The sequence below is a fragment of the Hoplias malabaricus genome, chromosome 5 (genome assembly GCF_029633855.1).
Source record: "Hoplias malabaricus isolate fHopMal1 chromosome 5, fHopMal1.hap1, whole genome shotgun sequence".
Taxonomy (NCBI): Eukaryota; Metazoa; Chordata; class Actinopteri; order Characiformes; family Erythrinidae; genus Hoplias; species Hoplias malabaricus.
Genome location: NC_089804.1, coordinates 25,807,277 through 25,829,971, shown reverse-complemented (window position 1 = coordinate 25,829,971; position 22,695 = coordinate 25,807,277). Strand labels below are relative to the sequence as shown.

Below are 22,695 nucleotides of genomic sequence, written 5' to 3'. Positions count from 1 at the left end.
GTCTTCAATTGAGATTTCCAGTTTTGTCTACCAAATGAGATTTAATGTACAGAACTTCTTAAACACTCTCCCTTAGAGACAGGGTTAGGAGCTCGGACGTCCGGGAGAGACTCGGAGTGGAGCCGCTGCTCCTCCACGTCGAGAGGAGCCAGTTGAGGTGGTTCGGGTGTCTGGTTCGGATGCCTCCTGGACGACTTCCTGGTGAGGTGTTCCGGGCATGTCTAACGGGGAGGAGGCCCCGTGGCAACCAAGAACACGCTGGAGAGACTACATGTCTCGACTGGCCTGGGATCGCCTCGGTATACCCCCGAAGGAGCTGGAGACGGTGGCTGGGGAGAGGGAGGTCTGGGTTTCCTTGCTCCGACTGCTTCCCCTGCAAGCCAGACCCGGATAAGCAGTGGATAATGGATGGAACTTCTTAAATATTGGCATAAACTCCATTATGCTTGTAAACTTGTTAAATTAAGATTGTAATATTTTAAACATTTTCCACCAACTGTCTGTCCTTTTCAGCCATGAAACTTCATGCCTATAACGGTCTGAAAATGAACTTAAAGCTGTGGGGCCCAACACATTAGAACTTTTCATGTTGGTTTTATAAATAGCCTCTTACTTTGAATTGAATTCAAAATTTTATTTAATTATTTATTTAATTGTGGATGAGAATTAAGGAATAATTTAATTTCATACAAATCCCAGGACCAAAGTGACCAATAAGTGATGCCAAATATATTGATGAAAAGGCAAATGGAATTACGATCAGTTTAAATTTATTCAGAAACTTGCTACTAATGAGCAAAATCTCACAAGACCCAGAAACCCAGAACGATACATTTCCACATATATCAAGCAAAACATTCAGTATGTCTCAGTGTCCAGGTCCACAGTCCAGCATGGTACAAACGACTGAATAAATAAGATTCAAAATAATTTAAACTTCAAATCCAAAATTGTGAAATTAAGCAAACAATAACTAACTCAAGCACAACTGCATTACCATACGATCAATAAATAACCAATGAACAGTTTAGCATTCAGTCTTTCCCCTCATTGGACCACATACAGCCTGCATGCTTTTCTACAAAGGAGCATTCATGAATTAGATAGATAGCTTTTTTCTGTTGGACACAGTTAAGTTTTCTTTCAAAACTGAGCAAACCCGTTTTGTAGAACAAATCCCACGTCAAAAAAAAAAAATGCTAAAATGATGTGCTCCCATGATGCCATTCTACGTTGTCTTCATATGGATGCTACGACAAGAAATGCAGTTCCTTGAAAGTTTACAAAAGCTGCCAGACCTCTGATTTAATGTCTGCTGACCCTGACCTACTAAATATAATCAGAGAAATGCTTAGAAATTAAAGCTTCAATATCAAAAATTGAGATGGGGCTTGAGCAATGAACTAAAACAAAAATGTCATTGTAGAGGACATCTCTTCACCTTTTCACTTCATTTATATCATGTATCCCACACATTAGTGAGGGAAGGAAGCAACTGAAGAAATGTGGACACACAACATAACATTCAATGCTGAGTTTTCTACCCCCCTCCCGTTTATCAAACCTGTCCTGTTCTGTATCCTTCAAAACGTGATACTAAAGACAAAACAATGAAATAAGTTCTTAAACACATACAGACATTCATTCATTATCTGTAAGCGCTTATCCAATTCAGGGTCACGGTGGGTCCAGAGCCTACCTGGAATCATTGGGCGCAAGGCAGGAATACACCCTGGAGGGGGCGCCAGTCCTTCACAGGGCAACACACACACATTCACTCACACACTCACACCTACAGACACTTGAGTCGCCAATCCACTTACAACGTGTGTTTTTTGGACTGTGGGAGGAAACCGGAGCACCCGAAGGAAACCCACGCAGACACAGAGAGAACACACCACACTCCTCACAGACAGTCACCCGGAGCGGGAATCGAACCCACAACCTCCAGGTCCCTGGAGCTGTGTGACTGCAACACTACCTGCTGCGCCACCTATACAGACATTGATGCGTTAAATATAAAATATTAAATCTGACAAATGAAATGGATGCTTAGCATTTCATACTTCATCATTTTAAACATAGCTTCATTCATTTTGATGAGTCAAAACAAAAACCCCTTCTCCTCAAACACCCTGCTAAAGCAGCTGCCTCTTGGTTTCTATCATACATTAATTCAACCATCGATCTACTGTAACCGCTTCATGGTCTGTCCAGAGATTACCCCAAACCTTTGGTCGCACGGAAGGAACACAACCTGTTCATGGCGCCCGTCAGTATCAGGGTATCACACACTCACCCATTCACTCACTCACACACACTGACAGTCCTAACACACATGTTGGGAACCCATGCAGACACAGGGAAAACACACCAAACTCCTCACTGTCTGCAGGTTGAGCCAAAAGATTGAACCCAGGGCCCATTTATACCCATTAACGTGTAGAAGTGTGTTCTCTGTGACCGAGTGTGTTATGTGTTAACAGTATGAAGTAAATTCTTGTTACACGTTTCTTTCTCAACTTTCTAAACATATCAATAAATATTAAACATAACAGCTGCACGAAGTCATTTTAGCATTTCCATGTCCACCCTGTCAAAGACGATCTTGCTGGCGAAGTACACCGCCAACAGGCTGAGGATAGATGCGCTGGCCATGTAGACGGTCACACTGTGGAAGACCTGGACGATGGAGCCCATAAAAAGAGAGGGAACTACCTGCGAGAGCAGATAGGCACTGTCCAGTATGGCTATGTCTAGGCACATGCCTCTAGGAGGCTGGGAAGGTGAGGGGGACATGTCCATGGGCACAGAGACGTGGACATTAAGTGATGGAGACACAGCAGGCTTGCTGTGTATGCTTACTGGATGTCCATTGACGCACCCATTAGAGCTTCTGTATTTGGTGGAAGAATTTATCTTCTCAAGCTCGTCTCTTCTGACCGGGGACTTGGCTCTGTTGTTGGAGAAAAACACCTGAGAAAAGATATTAAATGAGACATTATGAAAAACAAATAAACCGTTCAATGCATTTGGGAATCTGGAGCTTACCAACCTACACACTGTGAAACAAGACCACCCTGTCTGTTAACTGTAGGCTGTCTAAGTTAGTCGACATAGGATAAAATGAACAGTCCTTATTTTGTCCCGTCCCCTTGTCTCAGTCTGTCCAATCACAGCACTGCATTCTCATTTATGTCGAAGTAAAATGGAGGAAAACAAACGCAACAGGTACGGATATATAAGAGTACTGGTTAAATGTGCTGAAAGCGAGAACGGAGAAGATGGAGAACTAAGCGAGTATGAATGAATATGAGAAGCCAGAGCTTCTGCTCCTCACTCCTGTGCACTGGGGCTGGGTTAAACTGTGGCTCATTTTCATTTAAAGCAACAGACACTCCAATATCGCTCTGAACAGGGTTGTTTAGACATGTAAGGAAAGGTGTTGTGGTGCTTGATCCTTGTGGTTTTTTGACCAACGCATGTCATTAAATTGTTTCATTAAGACCCCAGGGTAGAAACTGAGCTTCTGAAAATGGGTAGAATACATTCCTTTTAAAGTATTAGGCCATAAATTGAAACATACACTACTCAAAATTCATTCATTCTTTCATTATATGTAACTGCTTATCCAGTTCAGGGTCGCGTGGGTCCAGGAGCCTACCTGGAATCATTGGGCGCAAGGGGGGAATACACCCTGGAGGGGGCGCCAGTCCTTCACAGGGCAACACAGACACATTCACTCACACCTACAGACACTTTTGTGTTGCCAATCCACCTACCAACGTGTGTTTTTGGACTGTGGGAGGAAACTGGAGCACCCGGAAGAAAACCACGCGGACACGGGGAGAACACACAAACTCCTCACAGACAGTCACCCGGAGGAAACCCACGCAGACACAGGGAGAACACACCACACTCCTCACAGACAGTCACCCGGAGCGGGAATCGAACCCACAACCTCCAGGCCCCTGGAGCTGTGTGACTGCAGCACTACCTGCACTATCAAGAGAAAATCCTAGACTAGATCAGAGAGGATACATTAATTCCAGTCCTAAATGTTGAGAACGAATAACAAATCTGTCCTGAAATAGCACTCGCTCACATTGTGTGATGTCATGTCGTTAGTGGTGTATTTATTCTTGTGTTGTAGCAGAATGCTTGAGTAGATTGATAAGCTTCAGTTACAAATATTCATCAGATCATACCCCCTGATGTTTTAGATGATTAAAATAGCTACACAAATTTTACAAAAATAAAAAAGAACCCACGCAGTACCTGTTTATCTGAGTGGTAGAGGCAGGTGAGTGTGTAAGGCAGGACCTGCAGAGTGCAGAAAGTGTATCCTGTTGCAGCAGCCATCGCAGTGACCAGAACCACGTTATGAGACATGGTCATAACTGCTGTGGTCAACGCGAGCAGTGCCACGCTGCTCAAATACAGCGTCCTTGCCCCCAGCCATGCCACCATGCGCTCCATCAGCAGAGAGAAGCCCACAGACGCTACACACTGCAGGAACAGGCCCAGACTGGCCATCCGCACACCTGGGAGACCATGTAGACACTCAGTTACATTGTGCAGTTTCTGCAATGCAGAGCCCGGAGTAGCAACAACAACAGGGGCTCTATTCTCTATTACAGTTCAGTGAAGCATCACAATGATTTTGAAGCTGTAGTTTTAAAGGTAAACACATTACCTATTGTTCATTTATAGCTGTGCTTATGTATACTGTATGTATAAGTTAGGTTAACAACAGAGCTAATGTTGCTAACACAGATAGCAATGCTTGTATTAGCAAGCACTGGAGATAGGAACAGCTATTCAAATCCATGAGATGTCAGATATCGTCATGGCCTCTGTGAGATCATAAAGGAGTACTTGAGTTAAGAAACATTATCAGTATATGTTCACTGTCAAAACAATAGTTATATACTCAGAAGGGATCAACTGACAGGAATTAAACTTGGTGGGTAAGTTTGACATTGTGAGACATGCGAATTGCACATGCTTTCCATTCTGACTCTAATTATGCAATAATTTATTGTTCCCGGTAACCTTTATTTTTCTTTTGACACTTTTCCTTTCTGACACTTCCTTCTGGGTGCTACTATTTTTTGACAATGAGTGTATTTGCATGAGCATGATTTGATACCTTCCTCATAGCGGAGCCTCTCCAGAGACCCTGGCGTCGCACTTGGTACGCCATTGTACAAGCCTTCCCCGACAAAGTCGGTATAAAACAGCACAAAAGTCATAAGAGCCATCCAGCTGCACAGCTCGGCCACAAAGAGCCTGCTAATGACCTTGGGCATGCTGCGGCACAGTGAATAAAGCCTGGGCACCACAGAGAGGAAGCTAGCCAGGCTCTGGTGCAAGAGTTGAGTCACTGAGGACATTCCTCGCGGCCAACTGCACAAGTTCCACGTGTTTGACGCTTTTCTAACGGCCTCCGATCCACCTCCGAGGTGTTCTGCTGTCTGTTCCTCTGATATGAAGGCTGTAGACATCAGACAGATAAGGAATATAATGATTAGGAGGGAATAAATGAAAGCCTCTTGACCCCCCAGGTAAGCAGTGGCCCCCAGGGTGCTCCAGTCCACAGCAGACAGCAGGTAGCCCACACAGCCTCCGAGGCTAAGCATCAAGGAGTAAACTGAGAAAGCCCTTCGGCTTTCCTCTTCTCCAGGATAGAGGTCTGACACCAGGGCCTCCAGAGGAGTGAAGCAGGCCTGCCCACAGAACTGCAAGACACAGATGGCAGCCACCAGCAGTAGAACCTCCAGCCGCTGGTGGGACTCTTCAGAGAAAAGTGCAGCAAGCTGGGGTGCATGGGGGATGACCAGAAGTCCAAGCATCACACCAGCGCATAAGGCCCAGATAAACGGACGCCGGCGTCCATATCGACTGCTCCAGCCGTCACTCGCCGAGCCGAGAGGAGGAATGAAAATAAACCCCAGGACAGGTCCCACACCTGTTAAAAAAAGGGACAAAGTAAAGAAGGTTAAAGCTCCTACAGGTAAACGCGTGATTCAAGCATAGCAAAATTCTACCTTATTTCCTCCTAAACTCAAGACAGTTTTTAGGCTATTTTAAGTTAGCTTTGAGCCTAAAGTAGCAAACAAATAAGAGAAAAAAATTATTTCTCTTCTCAAACAGGCAATTGCACAAGAAATAATTTAGCTTTCCCCACCTAAGGTAAGGTAAGGTGTCTGTGAGGAGTTTTGGTGTGTTCTCCCTGTGTCTGTGTGGGTGTCCTTCCACAAGCCAAATACATATATGGACTGGCTATTGAATCGTGTCAATAGGTATGAGCAAATGTATGAGAGTGTGTTGCCCTGGGATGGACTAGCACTCTGTCCAGGGTGTGTTTCTGCCTTGCACCCAGCGATTGCAGGTAGGCCTCGAGCCTACCATGACCCTGGAATGAATAAAGCTGTTATAGAAAATGAATAAATGACTGAGTTGTCTTCTTTAGTTTTGCTCTGAACTTGTGGCCAAATTAGTTAGAAAGTTATTGGAAATGAATAACCAAATCACATTGGCTACACCAGCACACTCTTTCACTAGACCTTAAGTACTCTCAAATAGTCATGTTTTTGTTGTTTATTTTTTAAATGAATAGGTTTAAAAAAAACATATACAGTACTTATGTTGTTCCTGACCTTGTTTGGCATTGTTACCAGAGGCGATTGCTCTAAGACTGCAAGGGAAGCTCAGCTTCCCCTAAAATGTAAAAAAATAAGTGATCAAATATATACTGTTGCGTGTACATGTCATTGAATAAATATGCACTACAACACGCTCAACTTTTGTTCAGAATCAGCTTCTTATCACTGGTAAAGACGCGGCTTTCCTCTCAACCATTCCCGCAGCATCACAGTGCTTTAAACAGTGTGGATGTCCACAGAGTTCAATAGCGAAGCAGTGAAGTGCAGCGAAACGAGACGAGTCATTAGATAAATGCTGGGCTTTGTCCCGCCCATTGGACGCTCAGTGTCTCTGGGGGTCTATGGGGCAGTGGGCTGGCCTGGGCTGGCCCGCACGTTCAGCTTCTGCATGATGATTGGATGATCTGTCTGAGGCTGAATCCCTTTTTGATTGACAGCAAAATTAGCGAATCAGCGATCCTTTGGTGTAAAGATCCGTGGGGGCATTACATTTTCATTCTGTTCTGAGTTGAACCTGAGACTTTCTTAAACCTCTCAGCGGCATTCCCTTTGTTAAAAACGACTATCGACAAATCGAGCTTCTATTTCTGGTGGGTTTTTTGTAGCTGCTTGCTTGTGTTTGGAGACTGACTTCTATCACTCTTTCTGACTTCTATCGCAGTTTCTGTCCAGCGGGTGCTGCTGAGCCCCTCCACCGTCTCAAGCACTCACAGGCGGACACGCTTCACATGGGCCAAGGCCGTTTAAGCAGCCTAGCTCTGCTGGCCATTGAGAGGACACTAGTCAAGTCCCTGGAAAAGACGCCTTGTTGGTACAACAGGGTCACAGATCATTTTCTTGAAAAGGAATGGAGGGTAGAAGTTATGTATAAATAACCCGACACATTTTATGATGTAGGCCGAAAGTGAGCTTCCCCTCCTTGAAAGACCAGCATCCGCCACTGATTGTTACTGATATGGACAAAATGTTCAACAAGAGGCTATGTCATAATAATAGGAGCAGCCATCTTGAGGCCATCTGTGTTTAGGTTCCTCTATTTAAAATGTTACAGTAATCGCATAAACAAGTGTATTACAGATTGCCTAACACCATGCTGAGCCATTTCCTTTTGCACAATGTCAAAACATTCCATTACAAAAAAAGTCATTTTCTATATTAGCATCATCACTGTAAGTCAGAGATAGTACATCATCTACTGCTGCACAGTTTGTGTTCACAGAATGCCATCGGCTGGATATTTTTGGCTGGTGGTCTATTCTCAGTCCAGCAGTGACACTGAGGGTTTTAAAAATTCAGCACTGCTGTGTTTGATCAACTCGCATCAGCACAACACACTCTAACACACCACCACCATGTCAGTGTCACTATAGTGCTGAGAATGATCCACCACCCCCGTGGGGGCCCTGAGCACTGAAGAACGGTGCGAAAAATGAGCCGAATTTCATGAAACATGGAAAGTTATGGCATATTGTTAAATGTCACATATTGGGACTTTTAGTGACAACAGATTACGTAACTCCCTAGGCTTCTCAAAACCTGTTTTTAAATAAATCTTTCTGTGAATAATTTAACACGGTCAATTTCCTGCAGGTGCGTTCATGTAAACAGGATGAATCAACAAAAATGTCCTGGTCAAAACCGGTCCACAAACAGCCACAGCAGGTGGAGTGGATCTAGATTTGCATATTAAAACAATAATTACAAGGCACAGATACTTAATACAGTGATGTTATTTTAAACATGTAAGCAACACCTGTAAGGATATACCTCCTTGTACTTAACAGAAGAAATGCTAAGATGATATGCATAACAGCACAGGGGATCTGTTAACCTTGGGCCTGTTCCACAAAGAAGGATTTATGAGTTAAGCCCAGAGTGAGGACCTTCAGCTCTTTTCTCCATTCTCACCTCATGTCACTGTCTGTAAGGAATTTGGTGAGGTCCATGGGATTCCTCCAGGTGCTTTCTCCCAGCATCCTCCAAAAAAGCATACTGGTAGTTGAATTGGGCGTGTGAATGTGCCAGCTGCTGGGAGTGACTGGGTGGTTTGAGTGTGTGAGTGACTAGTGAACTAACTTTGCACATCAAACATGTCCTGGATGCCACCCAACAATTGTCTTACCCAGCTAACCGAGAAGCTAACTTGTCCAATATCGACAGTACTATATTGCCAAACCTGTGCTCTGACGTGACCTTACTTACCCAGTACCATGGTCATGAACCGCTCCTCCATCCCAGCCTCCAACAGCATGGGAGGGATGTAGATGGTTCCAGTGGCCATGCATACCTCCAACCCACATGTGAGTACGTTCACCAGGAACAGGTCAGAGAGCCGGCTTCGCATGGCCAGAACCTCTACTTTTCCACTTGGTAGTCTCTCCTCCTATTACTGCTTCTGGGAACTGAGTTCTCTGGCCATTCTTACAAGTAAGTGCTTTTGTGATGGCGAATGTAAATGACTGAGAGTCAGAAGTCATAGAAGGTGTAACTCCCACATGTTTCCTCCATGCTGCCTGGAAAAGCAGAGAACTTAGTTATGATCACTTTCAAAACATGTGTGTCTATGGATATGATAATATTCCTTATGCAAGTTAGTTGTGGTGCATAGTGTTTGTTTATTTTGTCTTCATTCTGGGGACTGGGCAAAGAGTGATTAGTGAATGTCATTAGGTCCTTGAAGTACACGGGAGAACAGCTGGAGTAATATTGGTGAATATCCTGACCACAGCTTGCAGAGAAAATACGAAACATTTAAGGCTATTAAGATTAACTTTATTTGTGTGTGTGTGGAATTACCGTGAATAAAGACCTACAAAGCTGGATTTTGCAGGTAAGTGTGCTAACAGGACTTGGCCCTCAATCAAATTTATGCAACATTCCCTTTAGCAAAGAGCAAAAGTATGTTCATTTGGACAAGATGTTATCTAAAGTTTGCTTCTCTGGTACTGTACTTGACTAATGAGGCTAATTTAGCTAGCAAAACACTGAGGTCTACACCCATGCGTTAGCACTGTGCAAACTGCATGCTTTAAACCATTAAGTACGTACTTTAAGTAAACATGAATAGCCCAACGTGTGGTCTTTCTTCTGACCAAATTATGGCACATAGCTAAAGGAGAACAAGCAACCATCTTGAAGACTGAATTAGTCAATTTTGTCCATTTTTATAGCTAACAGTGTGCCCAGTATGTGTCAGAAAACACATGAGTAAATGTTATTTGGGATTATATCACAGCTTCCATGCTGTTTCAGGTATGCAGCTTGTAGTGTTAATTTGCGAGGGATTAGCTTCCATTAGTCTTTTGTTACATTAGCCTCGTAGCTCGGGTTCAGATCCAAAGAAACAAACTTGCAACATTCAAGCTGCTTTTGCTTGTTTGGGGAAGAAAAGAGATCAATGGTGTATAATAAATTCTGAGCTGTCACATTAATTAGTTAATGTAGTATTAAAGTAGTATTAAATGAAGACTAACTCTAATTAAGTTAAACTACTTAGCTTACTAACTTCTGACTTAAGCTGAAGCATGTGTGTGTCTCTATCACAAAATAAAGTAAATCCCTATGGACACCTGTGACATGGCTTTTAATGGCAGTCATAGCTACTGGACTCTACACTGTAATTTCATAACACACAAACTTATTTAACTTATCAAAACCACACACACTGTGCTGATGCCAGTCCATCTCTCCCTTCCTCTTATTCATAATGCATCTCATCAGTTGGAACAGTTCCCAAATGTACCCTTCACAACAGGCTATGTTCATAATTTATCATAATAAAATCTTAAATAGGTTAGTGTTGATCTGCTTTGAGTGCTTCAACCTGTTTGGAGATGCCAAGAAGCAAAGTGCATTACTTGTAATGCATGGAAAGTACTTAATATGGCCAACTGTTTGTATACACATGTTCATTCAACAATTTTCTTTTGAAGAGCCTTAAAATTAAGTTGCTGCAGTAAAAGCTTCAAATCTTCTGGGAAGATTTTAGAGGTTGATGCATTCCAGTGAGCATTAGCATGTGCTATGTCCACAATAGGAGATAAATTCAATTATTCAATTATAAATGTGGCTAACAACTTTGGATTTTCCAAAAGTTTCATGATTATAAATACAATCTAAAGCTGCAACTAGCATAGCTGAACAAACATTTTCTGAAGACTTTTTCCATTTGTTTGCTATTGTTTTCCTTGTCTTTTTTTTTGTGCGAGAGAGCAGAAACGACACTAAATCGAGCAAGTCAGACTCAACAAGCGCACAGAATCATGAAAACCGAGCAAAAACAGTGACAGCGATGTAGCTCCGCGCTCTCGTTTCACTGTTTTCAGTGCGCACTCCCGTTTTTTAATCGCTTCAAAAATTTGAGCTCGCTCTCGCTTCTCAAAAATCTGCTCGCTTCTCGGTTTTTCTCTCTTCAAAAATTTAAGCTTGCTTCTCGGTTTTAACAGGAAATACGTCACAGATTCAAAACCTGGTGACCGATGCCTAGTGATGGCACTCCTGAATCTGAAGCTTTAAGTCATGCACACAAAATTCTCTCATGTTAAATACCTCATAAAGCAAGCCCACATGAGCATTGCCTATAGAAAAAAACAGGCAATGGATTAGCGCTGTGATAAATGTAAATGAATTATCAAAAGCCCTGCTCAAGTGTTTCTGCAAGAACATTATAATTTTAGATATTAACCGAATAATTACATAATAAGAAGTGCCAACCTGCAACACTGTGAATGTAATTACAACAGTATAGTTTTCCCAATGTGCTTCATCAAGATGTGTTATGAGTGTATTCTAAACTTATTTCTAATATATTACAGTTTTATGTATTGTAATGCACCCAAACTGTAAAATGTGACATCTGTTCGCGAGATACACAAAGCACTTTGAGGTTTTGGCCACCAGATAGCACTTACGTGCACGGTGTCACGAAGCTTCGAGTAATTAACCATTTTCAGATTGAAGAGTGCCATCACTAGGAATCGGTCACCAGGTTTTGAATCTGTGACGTATTTCTTGTTAAAACCAATAAGCAAGGAGATATTTGAGAAGCGAACTCAAATTTTTGAAGCAAGAAAAACTGAGAAGCGAGCAGATTTTTGAGAATTGAGAGCAAGCTCAAATATTCGAAGCGAGGAAAAAAACGGGAGCACGTAGTGAAAACAGTGAAATGAGTGCGCAGAGCTACATCGCTGTCTGTGAGAGGCCGTCTAGGGCAAAATACAATGAAACATTTGCACACTACACACTGAAAAATCTTTATGTGCACACTACACTGAAACACTTGCACACTACACTGAAACACTTGCGCACTACACACCGAAAAATGTATGCTCACTCATGCATGCTCAGTAACACAGAGAGAAATTATATTTGTTAATAACTAGACTTGGGTTATTAACAAAACTAAACACCTGGGTTTTGAGATTTGTTTTTTAAGAAATGAACAAACATTTACTCCTCTCTGTTTTACAGGGGACTGCAGTAACTCACAGCAGTCTGCGGCCACAGCACTCACTTGGTCGCAGTTTACAGTCGTTCACTTTAGATCAGTGGTTCAGCACCTGCTCTGTCACCTGCACAGACCAACATAAACTGAGAGGGGGAAATATTTGTTCATTTCTTAAAAAACTCAAAGCTGAGGAATTTATCAAACATTACTTCCCTCTGTACTACTGAGCATGCTCAGTTCTTCAGAAACTACCTTCCTATAGATATACAGTGACATACAGTGCCTTGCGAAAGTATTCGGCCCCCTTGAACTTTTCAAACTTTTGCCACATTTCAGGCTTCAAACAAAGATATAAAATTTGTATTTTTTGCGAAGAATCAACAACGAGTGGGACACAATCGTGAAGTGGAATGATATTTATTGGATGTGTCAAACTTTTTTAACCAATAAAAAACTGAAAAGTGGGCCTTTTGCTGCAATTACAGCTGCAAGTAGAGAGGGTATGTCTCTGTCAGTTTTGCACATCGAGAGACTGAAATTCTTGCCGATTCTTCCTTGCAAAACAGCTTGAGCTCAGTGAGGTTGGATGGAGAGCGTTTGTGAACAGCAGTCTTCAGCTCTTTCCAGTTTCTCGATTCAGGTCTGGACTTTGACTTGGCTATTCCAACACCTGGATACATTTATTTGTGAACCATTCCATTGTACATTTGGCTTTATGTTTTGGATCATTGTCTTGTTGGAAGATAAATCTCTGTCCCAGTCTCAGGTCTCTTGCAGACAACAGGTTTTCTTCCAGAATGGTCCTGTATTTGGCCCCATCCATCTTCCCATCAATTTTGGTCATCTTCCCTGTCCCTGCTGATGAAAAGCAGGCCCAAACCATGATGCTGCCACCACGTTTGACAGTGGGGATGGTGTGTTCAGGGTGATGAGCTGTGTTGCTTTTACGCCAAACATATCGTTTTGCATTGTGACCAAACAGTTCAATTTTGGTTTCATCTGACCAGAGCACCTTCTTCCACATGTTTGGTGTCTCACAGGTGGCTTGTGGCAAACTTTAAACGAGACTGTTTATGGATATCTTTGAGAAATGGCTTTCTTCTTGCCACTTTTCCATAAAGGCCAGATTTGTGCAGTGTATGACTAATTGTTGTCCTATGGATAGACTCTCCCACCTCAGCTGTAGATCTCTGCAGTTCATCCAGAGTGATCATGGGCCTCTTGGCTGCATTTCTGATCAGTCTTCTCCTTGTTCGAGATGAAAGTTTAGAGGGACGGCCGGGTCCTGGTACATTTGCAATGGTCTGATACTCCTTCCATTTCAATATGATTGCTTGCAGTGCTCCTTGGGATGTTTAAAGCTTGGGAAAACTTTTTGTATCCGACTTTAGACTTCTCCACAACAGTATCTCGGACCTGCCTGGTGTGTTCCTTGGTCTTCATGATGCTCTCTGCGCATTGAACAGAACCCTGAAACTATCACAGAGCAGGTGCATTTATACGGAGACTTGATTACACACAGGTGGATTCTGTTTATCATCATCAGTCATTTGGGACAACACTGGATCATTCAGAGATCCTTACTGAACTTCTGGAGTGAGTTTGCTGCACTGAAAGTAAAGGGGCCGAATAATATTGCACGCCCCACTTTTCAGTTTTTTATTTGTTAAAAAAAGTTTGACACATCCAATAAATTTCATTCCACTTCACGAATGTGTCCCACTTGTTGTTGATTCTTCACAAAAAATTAAAATGTTATATCTTTATGTTTGAAGCCTGAAATGTCGCAAAAAATTTGAGAAGTCCAAGGGGGCTGAATACTTTCGCAAGGCACTGTACAGGCGTAGTGCACGAGTGTTTCAGTGTAGTGCCCATGTGTTTCAGTGTAGTGCGCAAATGTTTGTGTAGTGCATGAGTGTTTCAGTGTAGTGCCCATTTGTTTCACTGTAGTGCGCAAGTGTTTCAGTGTAGTGCGCAAGTGTTTCAGTGTAGTGCGCAAGTGTTTCAGTGTAGTGCGCAAGTGTTTCAGTGTAGTGCGCGAGTGTTTCAGTGTAGTGCGCGAGTGTTTCAGTGTAGTGCGCGAGTGTTTCAGTGTAGTGCGCGAGTGTTTCAGTGTAGTGCACGAGTGTTTCAGTGTAGTGTGCACATAAGAAATTTCAGTGTATGGTGTGCAAGTGTTTCATTGTATTTTGCCCTAGTCGGCGTCTCATAGCTGTTGCTGTTTTTGCTTGGTTTTCATGTTTCTGTGCGCTCGTTGAGTCTGACTTGCTCGATTTAGTGTTGTTTTTGCGCTCTCGCATAAAATGCAGTGATCTCACTCCATAATCCATCCTACTGAAGTCTGCTGAGGGAAGCGTGATTTATTTTTTTCTTATTTGACAGTGCTTATTTGCTGACTAGCAAAGCAGTTAGCAAAAACTGATTAGCAGCTTTTTCGGGTTTCAGTGTACTCTCTGTCAACTGATTAAAAGGTTTACTTATACGCGCACTATCTAATGTTCAGAGGAAACGACAGCATATTCATTGATTCTCGCTTCACCAGGCAAAGCTGGGTTATTAACCTGAATGTTCAAATTATATTGACAACCTTCAGATATTTTCAGTGTGAAAATTTAATCACATGCTAATTTTCTGATTAAAAAAATAAAATAAAAAGAAATAGGACAGTACCACTCAGTAATGTAGGCTGAGCTTAAATTAGTTAAAGCAGGAAGTTAGAGTGAGTAACAGCTACAGAGAGCTTAAAACACCCATTTGGTCAACTTATTGCCAAGTCACACTTGGGCACACTGTGTAAACACTGTAGCTAATGCACACAGCAGAGTGTGGACAGTCATAAAGGAAGTCAGGTACCTGCTGTGTAAAAGATAAAAATGTGACATTTATGTATGCTAGAATCAACCTTCCCTTCTAAAATGCCTGGGGTGAATATTTTCGCAGATGTACAAGATTAAAATATCCAAATTGTCTAATTGTGCTGATTTTCTTTTGGTTGATTTTGTTTATTCATTCATTCATTATCTGTAAGCGCTTATCCAGTTCAGGGCCACAGTGGGTCCAGAGCCTACCTGGAATCGTTGGGCGCAAGGCGGGAATACACCCTGGAGGGGGCGCCAGTCCTTCACAGGGCAACCCACAATCACACCTATGGACACTTTTGAGTCACCAATACACCTACACTGTGTTTTTGGACTGTGGGAGGAAATCGGAGCACCCGGAGGAAACCCACGCGGACACAGGGAAAACACACCAAACTCCTCACAGACAGTCACCCGGAGTGGGAATCGAACCCACAACCTTCAGGCCCCTGGAGATGTATGACCTGCTGCGCCAACATGCCACCCCTGATTTTTTTTATTTATTTTTAAATAGCTGTCAGTAACACAACCCCCCCCCCCCCAAAAAAAAAAAAAAAAAAGGAATCTAGGCCTGTCCAAATAAAATGTCCATTGTATTGAATCAGGTTAAAGAGAAAACTAACTGCCTAATAAGTGCTTATATTTTAATTACTATCCCAATCCCATTGCTTCACAATGGAAGGCTTATTATTTAAATTTTAAAAGACTTGTCAGTGACTTTGTCATTGCTCTGTAAACCTTGTCCAACATGAAATGAACACATGTATCTGGCAGAGCTGCACAGATAATAGGGAAATTACTGCAAATGTGAAATTAGTTTGCACACACACCTGCCTTGCTAATGGGCCCCTTAGCCAAGGATGTTGAGGGAGGATACAGTGCTGCTCCTGCCCTCATTATTTATTTTATTTCGTTTGCCCTGATGACCCCTCGACGGCCTGAATTGCTCTAAGGTGCATAAGCATATATACATCTGTGTAGGTTGCATAGGTTTAATTACATTATAAAATGATTAATTGGAAACAGGCAGTTCATGCAGCTTAACTTACAAACACAGATACTAAGACTTGGGGAGTGAACAGTACTTTTCTGAAACAGCTGTGAAGATGTAAACTCTGTCAGTTATTGATTTCTAATACAAAGTGCCATTGAAGGACCTGTGATTAAGAAACCCTGCCCTACACTAGACTCATTTGTCCGTGATATGGGCTCTTTAAAGCAGGTTGCTATGAACTCAGACTGATACGGCAAGAGAACACCTGTGTTTTACAGTCTATTTGCAAACGTAGGTGTGACACTCTTTCTTTCAGCTCTGAACCCAGCACGTAACTTCAGGCTTACAGTAATGAAATAATCTTGCTCAATAGGATAAGATGGGGAACAGTAGTGTTGACATGGAAAAGGCTTTGGATCCGAGGCTGGTTTTGACATGCTACTTTTGTCACGGGCTGTAATTACTTCCTCCAGGCGAGAAGTGTTATTATAACATCAGTCTGAACTTATGATTTCATTTTCCATGATCCATTAAAAATGGCATATTAAACTTCTACATTTTCTGGTATTATTTTTATAAACCTGAGGCCAGAATGAGTCAGGATATCTTCATCTACATTAAACGCACTTAAAGCGACTATCAGTTCCACTATCAGATAGACATGTCTATGCCTGGTTAGTGAGCTCTGGTACTTTAATGCGGACCCTCTCCTGACACAGACGTTAAAACAGTGCACACAATATTTGTATTACCTCTATATAAAGGTACTGTCAGTAGAATGGGATGATCTGAAGCAGATGAACGTGAGCTTAAGCACTTCATGGCAATTGCAAAGTGTCAGCTAGACAGGTATAAAGCCCTAGAGCACTGGACTGTAGAGCAGTCAAACATCCGAATGATGGCCATCCATTACCATGGGGATGAGTTGGGATGGGATATGTCATAACTGACCTCATAAAAATAGGCAAATTCTTACACCTGTCTGTACCTAATGTTCCCACATAAAGTATAAAGCCTCCCCAAAATAGTAGAACTTAGCAACACTCTGTATTTGACAGGAAATAAGGGATGAGCGTGTGTCCCCAAACTTCTGACCCTATAGTGTATATAATAAGAAAAATCCTTTAATCCATTAACAGTTTAAGAGCAAAATACAAAAAGAATCTGCAAAAACACAATGAAAACTGATTAACAACCCATCACAATTTGAGAATAGAGTTTTAAACACAATAAACTATACAGAAAAAGATAAATAAAATATAATATAATATAATATAATATAGACGTGACAGCTTAAAAAACTCCTTAAGTGTTGAGTAACAGCAGCAGAACAACCAGCATGTTTAAGGAAAGGAACTGAAGTGTGTGTTTGACTCTGTTTTTCTCCTTTAGGATCCTTTTAATCCAAAATCAAATACTGAAACTCCCCAGTGAGCGATGTGCCCAAGTCACCAGGCGTCACGCCAATAAAACAGAATGAAATGAAACCTAAAAGATGGGTTAGTAGTAATCAGAAGCTAAAATATAACTGACTAATTCTACTAATAAATGTGTGTAGAAGTTAATATATAGTTTTGAATATTCCCAACAAATCCCTCACTATTTCACGAAAATACATGTATCTGAGTAAATGTAACTTGTTACTACTCACCTCTTCATATCAGGTTCCTCAGGACGGAGTGTGATGAGGCTCCTTGTCTCCGGTGCTCTTATCCCTATATGACTTTCCTTATCCCTATATGACTGAGAGCTGAAAGTGCATATCAAGAAGCCTGAAGAGGGGAGGAGTCTAAAAGCAAGGAGGAAATGAGATGATCTGAATCACTCATGACTGTAGGGAAACAACACTAGAGTTCTAGAACTTGATATTCAGCATTTTCAGATTCTCTCTCTCTCTCTCATATATGACAAGTAAAATGAGTGGGAGTATTTGGGTTATCTAGTATTGGCACTCCACACCATATATTCCCTGGAATAATGTGGCACTCTCAAATACCTCTGAAATGAGAAGTGATCCTCAATTAATCACCCCACATCAGTGCTTGATCTTTGCCATGTTCTTAGGGCTTAAATCCACACAGAAACGTTCCAACATTTACTCAAAACTCTTCTCAGAGTGGGAACTGTTACTACAGCAAAGGGGGATAGACTCTTTATTGAATCCGTCCATTCTCAGAAGAAATGATAAACAACTGGTGTCTAAAAACTTTTGGCCATACATTTTATTTGTGCCATATTCTCTGATAGTATTTTAAAAAATTTTTGCATTGCTTTTACAATTGCTCTGCCATAATAACCCCGTTTGGATAAAAAAAATATGGCATCCCTGAAAAAGGATGAGGAAAAAACAAGGGTGGGCAAAGAACACTGAGCAGCTTCATTTCCTTTCGATCAAGGCACAAGATGAGGTTTGACCTCAAATGGCACTGCCATGCAGTGCTACCAACAACACTACATGTCCAGAAGTGTGTGGACTGTCCCTTTTAATTAGAGACTTCTGTTCCTTTAAGACGCATGCATTGCCTGCATACACAGCTGATATGATCTCTGGTAAAATCGGGATGAGCTAAACATAGGTTTAGGTTGCGGTTCAGTAGAACTTCATTCTCTGGAGTAACGTAGGACCATCTAATAATATCGTGATGAAAGTGATCAATCCCCGCAATGGTGCAGCAGGTAGGACTGGTGCCCCCTCCAGGGTGTGTTCCTGCCTTGGGCCCAGTGATTCCGGGTAGGCTCCAGATCCTCCACGACCCTGAACTGGATAAGCGGTTTCAGACAATGAATGAATGTTTCCTTTTTTATTGTACTGCTATTATTTTATATTATATTCAGTGTGGACAACATGATTGTACAACAGTGATGCTGCCACACACATCCAGGGTCCTGGGATTATGGGTTTCAGGTGGGCGCCGGACCCTCTGAGACCCTGTATGCCCATAAAACACTGACCTGAGTTGAAAATCAGAGCTGCACTGTTTCCCCATCCTTTCTCTCTGCTCTCAAACAATTATACTTTAACACACATCATTCATTCATTGTCTGTAACTGTTTATCCAGTACAGGGTCCAGAGCCTACCCGGATTCAGTGGGTGCAAGACAGGAACACAACCTGGAGGGGGTGCCAGTCCTTCACAGGGCGACACATTCACTTACACGCTCATACCAATGGACACTTTTGTGTCACCAGTCCACCTACCAACGTGTATTTTTGGACCGTCGGAGGAAACCGGAGCACCCGGAGGAAACCCACGTGGACACGGGGAGAACACACCACACTCCTCACAGACAGACACCTGGAGGAAACCCATGCAAACACAGGGAGAACACACCACACTCCTCACAGACAGTCACCCGGAGCAGGACTTGAACCCACAACCCCAGGACCCTGTGTGACAGTGGCACTACCTGCTGGGCCACTGTGCTGCCAGCAACACACATCATACATCAGTTAAAATGATCAGATACGTGACATTTTATTTGCATATTACGCTTAAAGTTATCCATATTTCTTTGACTAAGTCTTTAAGGCATATTCAATTTTAACATGAATATATTTTAACACAATGAATAAAAGAAAAACACAGCACAGCATTTTATCAGTATGATTATGTAAGCAGTGTCTAACATCTTAAATGGTTTGATGACCTCCAATGACTATGAAGAACACTTTGGCTGCTCTGTCAGCTTGAAAATGAACCCAAACAAGTTCTTATCTTCTTATCTATATTAAGTTCCTAAACTATCATGTCCCTGCGTCCTTCTCCAGGAACACTCAGTCTCCATACGTAAAAAAAGAATCTTTAAGGGAGATTTTGAAGGAATGACTAGATGGAAATTTCTTCTGGCCTTTATATGGTATTTTGCCACTTAGAACAGGCATGCATAGGACATACTGATGAGGTCTCAATAGCACATCACTCAGATAGCTTGTTGTCCTGTAGTTTATACACTTACAGCCAGAACCCACTTCTTCTGCTGAATATCTCAGTCCCCCATGAAGACAAAACACTGGCCTACGGAACCTTCTCCAAAGTCTAAACAAAGGATAACCACGACACAGAAAAAAAACAAAACAAAACAAAACAAAACAAAAAAAACAGAAATCTGGTGTGCAGTGTGTTTGAGGCAAACCAGAGGTGAATATGACACATGATGAGGATTAACCTCAAGCAGACGGAATACTTACTTATTTAAGATCCTGTGTTCCTGTAGTTATTATTACAATAATTAATTACTTCATTCATTCATTATCTGTAAACTCTTATCCAGTTCAGGGTCACGGTGGGTCCAGAGCCTACCTGGAATCATTGGGCACAAGGCAAGAATACACCCTGGAGGGGGCGCCAGTCCTTCCCAGGGCAACACACACACACACACACATTCACTCACACCTACGGACACTTTTGAGTCGCCAATCCACCTACCAACGTGTGTTTTTGGACTGTGGGAGGAAATTGGAGCACCCGGAGGAAACCCACGCAGACACAGGGAGAACACACCAAACTCCTCACAGACAGTCACCCGGAGGAAACCCACAACCTCCAGGCCCCTGGAGCTGTGTGACTGCCACACTATCTGTTGCACCACCGTGCCGCCCTATTACAATAATTGCTGATAAATTTATAAAATCAAAAATAAATATTATTTCCTCCAATCACTTGCCATTCAAATCAACCTGATCCTCCACTTCTTCTGATTTTTATATGTATTGTTGATAACAGTAAAATAGTGGTAAATATTAGTTGTTTTTTTGGCATCTGAATGATGTCCATGTATTTTTCCTTTGTTCATGAACGTAAAAATATTTCTTTAGGTTAAAACCTTACCTCGGAACAACATCTCAGGCATCAGGCAAAGCACAGCTAGCTTCGAAATCTAAAGAGACAAATGTTGAAGACGTAAACTGCAGTAACTGTGAAATATTCTGTAGTTTCTACTTCGGCTGGCTTATAGAACAGGTCCTGGATCAAAACCAAGAGTTTTAGTTTCAGTTCTTAATGACTTAAGAATGCAGTGGAAAGAATGGAAACAAGCAATATTTAAATGTGTGAAAATGTTCATTTTTAGCTAATAGTTAGGGTGACCAGACGTCCTGTTTTACCCGGACATGTCCTCTTTTTTATACTTAACAAAATGTCCGGGCGCTATTTCACAAATGTCCGGGATTTTGTTTTTCTAGAGCTTACATAAAAGTTCGAGAAGTTTCGGTCACAAACTAGTCCCGCCCTCCCCTACTCCGATTGGTTCGCTTGAGAAGAGGGCGTGGTGAAGTTGCCTAAAATCTTCTGATTGGAAGGTCTGACTGTAGAGGTACCGTTATTGGTCGACAACCTTCTCTGTAAACATTTAATTGGTCAGTCTGCACGTTAATTGGTCAGTCTGCACGTCCCCCCCCCCCTCTTTTTCACCATCTCAGATCTGGTCACCGTACTAAAACCTAATCTGATAAATTGGCTGAATTTTTATCATCTGTAAGGGATCTGAAGCAGCCTCCCCACCCACAGAAAGTGGCTTTAGACTAATTGACCACACCCGATCTCGATGCATATGCTATAAAATGTGGTCTGTATGACATTTATAGCACATTTTACTTCCCTTAAAACATTAAAAACCTGATTTAAGGTGATCTTTCACCTTAAAAACCAACAAAACATACTCTGACCAGTTCAATTCTACACACAACCGCTGCTATTAGACCGACTCCCTTGGATTACAATTCTGTGGACAGTCACTCATTCTATGGAGCAAAAACATCCTGCTGCCTCCTTCCTCTCACATCCTCCACTTTTCTAAAACTCATTTACTTTTGGTTTGATGTCCAGGAACAGTTTTGGGAGAGATATAAGTGTAGACATATGCCGGAAGCGACAGCTTTTGCTGATAATGAACTTTAATATTTGTGAGGATGTGGTGGAATGTGTTGCTATTTTGTATTTGTGACTTCAGCTACTTTAGTCTGCACCCAAAAATAATAATCGATTAAGATGTCTCTCTCCTTCTCTGTGTGTGTAGAGTTGTGGCCTCGATCGCTGAACGTTTGTGAGAGCGACACCATGTGGCGAGTTAGAGAATGGTGTTAAACCTTCTTAAAGGTTTAACACCAGGTTAAAGTACATTCATCCACTTTATGTGTCCACTTTAGAAATATTGTGATGAAAATTTTACATTTTGGGATTTTCCACATTAGTTCAGTGGAAGTAATTTACTCTAAATATTTTTATTTCATTTTTATTTTGTGTCTGAATTATGTGTCTTTAGGTTTACCCTGGAGCTAAAAGCTAATGTAGCAGAGAAGGTAACTTAAACCACCACACAAGTGGTTTAAACTATACTTATTCATAATTACTCAAACTTTCCAACATTGTATGGTGTTTATAGTATTATATTTTTAATTAAATGTGACTATACTGCTAACAAGTGCATTGAATAACACCTGCTTTTTGGAGCAGTTCCTAAATGAGTTATTTGTGCTAGCATCTCCTATAAACAATAGGTGCAACATTTCCCATAAAGGAACAAGCACACTTCAGATACCAAATATGCCCTGACTATTTTTGTTTTGAAAAAGAAAATTCCACTAATTCTTATAACCCATGAATGTGAGAAGTCAACATATTTGAGTGTTGTATTAAAGTGCAATGTAAAATTTTAGAAATGTATTACTTACTGAAGACATTTTTAGAGGCATTTAAAGCAACACTTTTTTAAAAGCTTAAAATTACAGCT

At 41.7% G+C, this 22,695-nt stretch overlaps 1 protein-coding gene across 3 annotated transcripts; it reads right to left on the bottom strand.

Annotated features, from left to right (window-relative positions):
• Positions 1 to 768: 768 nt before the first annotated feature.
• On the bottom strand, positions 769 to 21,112 carry slc45a3 (solute carrier family 45 member 3). Of its 3 annotated transcripts, XM_066670073.1 has the most exons (7): positions 19,924 to 19,937; positions 19,166 to 19,262; positions 17,618 to 17,755; positions 8,871 to 9,181; positions 5,153 to 5,971; positions 4,279 to 4,544; positions 769 to 2,976 (listed from the first exon to the last, which is right to left on the bottom strand). In XM_066670073.1, the coding sequence occupies exons 4-7, from the start codon at positions 9,010 to 9,012 to the stop codon at positions 2,569 to 2,571; spliced, it is 1,635 nt and encodes a 544-aa protein (XP_066526170.1). In that variant the 5' UTR covers positions 9,013 to 9,181; positions 17,618 to 17,755; positions 19,166 to 19,262; positions 19,924 to 19,937; the 3' UTR covers positions 769 to 2,568. The 3 variants fall into 3 exon arrangements, with proteins under 3 accessions (XP_066526170.1, XP_066526171.1, XP_066526169.1); XM_066670074.1 differs by lacking the exons at positions 19,166 to 19,262; positions 19,924 to 19,937 and adding an exon at positions 20,796 to 21,112; XM_066670072.1 differs by lacking the exon at positions 19,924 to 19,937 and having other exon boundaries at positions 19,166 to 19,414.
• Between the last annotated feature and the right edge of the window lie 1,583 nt (positions 21,113 to 22,695).